Source organism: Triturus cristatus, chromosome 4_2 (assembly GCF_964204655.1).
Source record: "Triturus cristatus chromosome 4_2, aTriCri1.1, whole genome shotgun sequence".
NCBI classification, from domain to species: Eukaryota; Metazoa; Chordata; class Amphibia; order Caudata; family Salamandridae; genus Triturus; species Triturus cristatus.
In genome coordinates, this window is record NC_140586.1 from 495,834,094 (window position 1) to 495,840,093 (window position 6,000).

General features: G+C 36.9%; 1 protein-coding gene across 1 annotated transcript in view; it reads left to right on the forward strand.

The window, feature by feature from the left end:
- COL24A1 (collagen type XXIV alpha 1 chain) overlaps positions 1 to 5,474 on the forward strand; it is an 826,732-nt gene extending 821,258 nt beyond the window's left edge. Inside the window, exon 60 of the mRNA XM_085602067.1 lies at positions 4,126 to 5,474. Coding sequence (XP_085458193.1) covers positions 4,126 to 4,272 — 147 coding nt within the window. The 3' untranslated portion in view covers positions 4,273 to 5,474. The remainder of the gene's footprint in view (positions 1 to 4,125) is intronic.
- Positions 5,475 to 6,000: the final 526 nt, after the last annotated feature.

Sequence of the window (6,000 nt, forward strand, 5' to 3'; positions counted from 1 at the left end):
TGCTAAGGTATTACCAACCCAACAATACATAGTATACTGTGCATGGTGCAGGGAGGATGGTAAGCATTATTTTTTATTTTGCAGAAATAAAACCCCAATGCTGGGGTTTATTTCTTCAAAACAAAATATAAATGGCCTAACAATCGAAGGTCATTTTGTGTTCTCTTATTTAAGTACCTCCAGACATTCCCTGGCAGATCAGGACAAATGTTTGGTAGAAGGACTACCCTTAATAGGGCAGACATTCCGACACACATTTACCAGTGGCAGAGCTGCCGTCATTTCAGGATTTCTGTCAGCAGAGCTAGCTGAAGCTCCGTCAGCAGAAATATCGCTCTTGGACCACCTCTGACTGGGGTGGGTAAACTGTGAGTTTGGGTGATGCGGCATCCAACGCTTTTTGGTGGATGCCTTTTATTTACCAAACCTGAAGTCACCCCTTAAATTATTGCAACATTCACTGCACCTCCCTCAGAAACACTGAAGCAGGTGTGAAGATTACAAACCCTCCGCTACATCATCTCAACGTGCATTGTCCTGATGAATTTCAGGAGCACTCAGGCTGTAGAGTGGAGTTCAGGGAGTCTCCAGCTATCCAAGCAGCTAGCATCCATCTTAGCGCTTGAGTTGGAGATTAGAGTGGCGGGCGGGGGATGTTAAGAACAGTCTGGATATCAGTATGGTACAAAACCTGTAGTCTAGAAAACAATCTAGATTTAAAGGGGGTTGAAAGTGGATTTACAAGATTTTCAGAAGGATAGAAGTAAGTGGAGGTATCTAATTTGAAGGTACTCAAGAATCCAATGGATGTTTCTCTGGAATTGACCATGTCTGTTGTTCTGGGCTACCCTCTTCCATTGGGTCCAGAAGTATTGCTAGGAATGCAACCACATGCCATGAGAAAGATTACGAAAGGTTCTGGGATTGCTTGGGGGCAGCTAAGCTAATGATTTCAAGTTTATCGAAGAAGAAAGTTCCTCCTTCCATGCCCTCAGTGGAGATTAAGAATATTATTGTCCTGGAGCAATTATTTAGCAATATCAGGATGGCACTACCAAGTTTGATAATATTTCGGAACCTGTCCTGGATTATGTGTCCAAGGGTCTGCCAAATTTTGCATTCCAGCATTGGCTCAGGCTCTGGGGATCTTTAAACAGGAACCTAGAGATGGAGGGGCACTAGTTAGAAGGTGTTACATTGAAGAGCCATATATATCTGTGGGTCTTAAAGCAGAGCTCAGATACAAACCATTTTATAGGGGTATAATCACACTCTTAGCACCAGCACATGCAGCGACCGAAGCTGTGGAGGTGGTGGTTGTTTTTGTTCCTGTTTTTTTCCTCTGCGATCCCATCTATGAGATGCTATGCCATTTTCTGTGCGATTCTATCGTGATATCCCTGTGAATTTACACCTAAAAAGTGTAATAACAATTTTATCCTAAAAAAATGTCAAAACCACAAAAAGATCAGCATTGCCCCTTCTAGTGCAGATCCTCAAGGTTTTCCAGCAATAGACAACTGGGTGGTTTCCCCTTTAACTGCAGTAACAAGTGAACACTTTCATTCTCCATTTGTAATTTGCTCCAATATTTATTTGAATGTCCTAGCTGTGTTTAGGTACACATCAGTAAAGACTGTTAGATGCAAGTACTTATCACAAAATGTGTATCGAATCACATTACCAAGAAGTGTTTGGGCGGTCTTGACATAAGAAGTAAAATGCATTAACAAGATGAGGTAGACACAGAGCCACGAGGAGTAGTGTCAAGGAGCTCAGGTTGCATTTACCGTTTATTTCCATACTGTTTTCTAAATGATTTGGAACTGTGTCTGGGCAATATTATTCTCAGCCAGCCCCGTAGCTTCCGAATCTGTTGGGCATCCTCATAATCAACATAACAGCTTCTACCAGGCCACATTAATGTCTTTAACTATCAGCACAAATTGATGCAAGACTGGTGGGTTTTGTAAAGATGTTTCCATGTAACCATGAATAAATGGTTCCTGAAAATTCTGAAAATAATATTTTACATGTGTTAATTATTCCTCCCTGTCTTTGTCAACCTTCTAAATACGATGGCATTATTACTGCCAAAGGGGATTTGTACAAAGTGTTATGAAATGAATGGTGTACTGCATTTTATTTGATATATTCTCGTTATCAGTGAAGAAAACAGTATGCACTAGCAAAATTGTTTAAGAAAGGTGCATTCACATACCACAAGCGCACCTATCACAAAATGGTCAATTTGCTGTAGATGCTCTAAGTATGGATATACGATTGCAAGATGGAATCGCTCAACCTGTATGATGTTTGTGCCATCAGCAACTTTCCTTTGTGACAAGCTGAAAGCTCTGCCCTAGCAAAGCTATTCTATTGCAGTTGACGATAACCCCAGTAGTCTTTGCAGAGTTAATGATGGTGGTCAAAATGTAATTCACTAAACTGTAGATCCATATTATATATTATAAAATATATATATTATAAAATATTATATATTTGTAGACAATTTAAAAGAAAAGTCATCAGGCTGTGCTAAAAATTATCATTCTTACTCAGTGTGAGCTATCTGGAGCACCACACAACTAGCTGTAATTACAGTGGAGGGGAAACTAAGGGTCACAGCTTGTTATTACTTCAAAAGCACTTAAGAGAGGCATGCTTTTGACTTTGTTCAGTCCCTGTATATAAGGCATATGCATGCACTTTAAGAATGTCAGATGTGTTGGTCTGTCCCAGTATTTAAACAAATAACAATTTAATTTTGTTTTATTTCATTTATAGCGCTACTTATCCCAATCCAGATTGTTGGAGCTCTTTACATCGCACATGCACACTATACATAGACAATAAGGCAAATGTATAAATCAATATACAGAGTGTGTTACATAACACAGTGAAGGTTACAAGGTGTAGGAGTCACATGTCCTTCATAGCTCACTGTGCTACACAGATCTCTCCAGCAAGTGCAGGAACCTCCAGAGTTATCTTACCATTATTATTATTCCCCGAGATTTATTGGGTGCACAAAGATTTATGCAGTAGGTGCCTTAACCCCATAAGATATTTTAAAATGCCAACTTTGCAACCAGTTCAGCAGAACAGATTTACTGGAACATTTCTACTTGTTGGCAATTTCTTTGTGGCAGAGATTTAAAAAATAAATGTTTGTTGAGGCCCACATTTTGCATCAAAATCACTTCAAATTTTTGGCACAACTTTGATGCAAAATATAATTTGTTAAATATTGTAATTCACTCAAATATGCTCATGAGAGACCTGCTAAACACATGTGTAAGTCTTAAAATTTGATGTCACTTCTTGTGATGTCACTTCCTGTGAGGTCATGGGTTGTGATGCCACTTCCTGTGATGCCACATGCACTGTCACGCTCCGTGATGTCAAGCACCATGATGTCACTTGCATACTGCCAAACTTGGTTAGATCCCCCACTTCTTTTTTAGGACTTGTATCCTGCTGCAGAGAGAATGAATCCTGTAGATGAAGTTTTCATCTATTGGTATATTAGTTATTTGAACCTAAATGTTCCTGTGGCTTCCTCTAGATGCCATTCTCCTGAGCTCCTCTTAGGATGCCTTTGCAGTTGCCGCTATTAAAATTATTAGGACATTAATTAAACTAGAACACATGGCAATTATTTAAACAGAAATGACTATCGCCTTTAGCGCTGCACCAAGCACCAACTGACATATTTGGTGCCGTGTGGCACCCAAGCTAATGCATTGCATATTTCAGTCTGGTATGTATGGATATTGGAAACAAATACAAACACACAGAGAAAATGAGCAGTCTTTAAGGAATTGTTTTTATCAGGTAAGTAACTTGTTTAACTAATAAGAACAACAGAGAAAAGTGAGACTACATATCACAGCCAAAGAAACTCCACTAATTCTTTCAATTGTTCATTATATAGTTTGTGAAAGACACTTGTGTTATGATGAGGGTGGTTATGATCACAGTTTGAGTGTTAAAATGGATTTCACTGCACCTGCCCATTCACAGGCAAGAAACTGTACCAGAAGCAGGAACGTACTCTTTGTAAAACTGTGGTTTGCATTTTTGTAACTCCCTGTAATAATATTTTATTCACCTGCATTTCAGGTACAAGATGGCAGCTGGCATAAGACACAGTTCCTTTTCCACACACAGGAAACAAACCAACTTCCAATTGCTGAAATACAAAGATTTCCACATTTGAAAGCAGGACAGCAGCACTATTTAGAAAGTGGTTTGGTTTGCTTTCTTTAAGCCTCTGCCATCACACATCACTAAAGACTGACAGCAGAGAACAAATATTAAGGAAAAATATGAAAAAGCATATTATTCAGACCACCATAGAATAATGTTTCATGAAAAATTTGGGTTGTATTCAAATGAATCTCAGGAAGAAAAGACTTCATACCAGGAAGGAGAAATGACATTTCAAAAAAGAAGTGCACGACTCAAGATCAATAAAGTATTTAAGTTTTTTTTAACAATTATTGGTGCTTTCTTATATAATTTCCTGAAACTGAGAAAAAACTGAAGTTGGAATTCATGCAGACTTCTAGAGTTCACAGTCTACCCAAGAGCACTGTACAAGACAACGCAAAGAAAGCTGGAGACCTGCTCCTCAACAGTACTGAATAATGCTACCAAATGTGCAATAGATTGTAAATGATAGTGCATTATGTCATGATACAAATGAGTTTTGATTTCTTTGAACACTAAGTTGTATTATAGTCCCAAGTGGACACATACATCTTAAGCGATGTACACTACCTCTTATGTGTTGCCTGTTTGTAATGCCTGGTGCTCTAAATAACACAAGGTGCTAGTGGTTTAGTAAAGATAATTTTATAACGTTTTTTTCTTTAAACTTTATGTACTGGTTACATCAAGACATGTTTCTTTTACAAAAATACCTATTTTTAATTTTCTGGTCAAATATTTCAATATGATAATAAACATTATTTATGGAAACTTTCCAAGGTAGAATTTGGGGTTTAATTTTGTGGGTTCAAGACACCAGATAGTGCAGTGTAATCTGTACTCATATGCTGAACCCTTTTTAGAAATTACAAAGATTGTTGTAGAACAACTAAGATTTTTTATATAGATTTTGGGTTAAAGTGTATGATTTTTTTTAAACCCCATAGCATCTAAAGTTGGTGTTGTGTGTATATATTTTGTAACTTTTGTTGAAAGTTGAAAATTTAATACAGTATATCTTTAAACTCACTGATGTTAAATTATAATATCTATATCAAGTCAACATTTTAGATGATATGTGTTTTGTAAAATTGCTAGACAGATTCACTGTATTTTATTTAATGCATTATGGGCTACAGTTATCCATCCCTAAGACTATTAAAATATTGATTGTTAAAACTCCCTTTTTACTATTTAAAAGTTGACCTTGACGTATTGCCCTATATCTATAGCCAATAAAGCATTAACCTGTCCTTGCAGCGGTGTCTATCAATTTTGAATATATATTTGTGAGACTTTCAGTTTAGAATACTATTAACTAAAATAGATAAACAATATACAGATACCAGAACACAAAATGTAACCACCTTTAATGTTGCGTAGGTTCATGAGCAATAGCTGTTTGTGGTGCAGCAAAAATTGGTAGTACAAGATTTGATATTCACACATTTAAATGATTGAATATGACAACAAATTAGCTGGTTCAGGCTAGTCATCATTGTTAATTATAATTACGTAAAGTTAGGTTTTTCTTCTAAAGAACCATTAAAACGTGAAATATAGGGAATGTTCAGAGACTTCAATTTTTTTTAGCTTAACTATTAGCTGCTCATTACTTGGTTACAGTCGAACGTGTAATTGACAGGAAGAGTAACATTTCTGCAGATTAGTGGCTCTGTCAATGACAATACAGCTCTTAAATGAAATAACAAATTAAGTTACCATTACAGTGAACTAGAACTAGACAAGAACATATTCAATGTTGACTTTCTGGAACTCTAATTA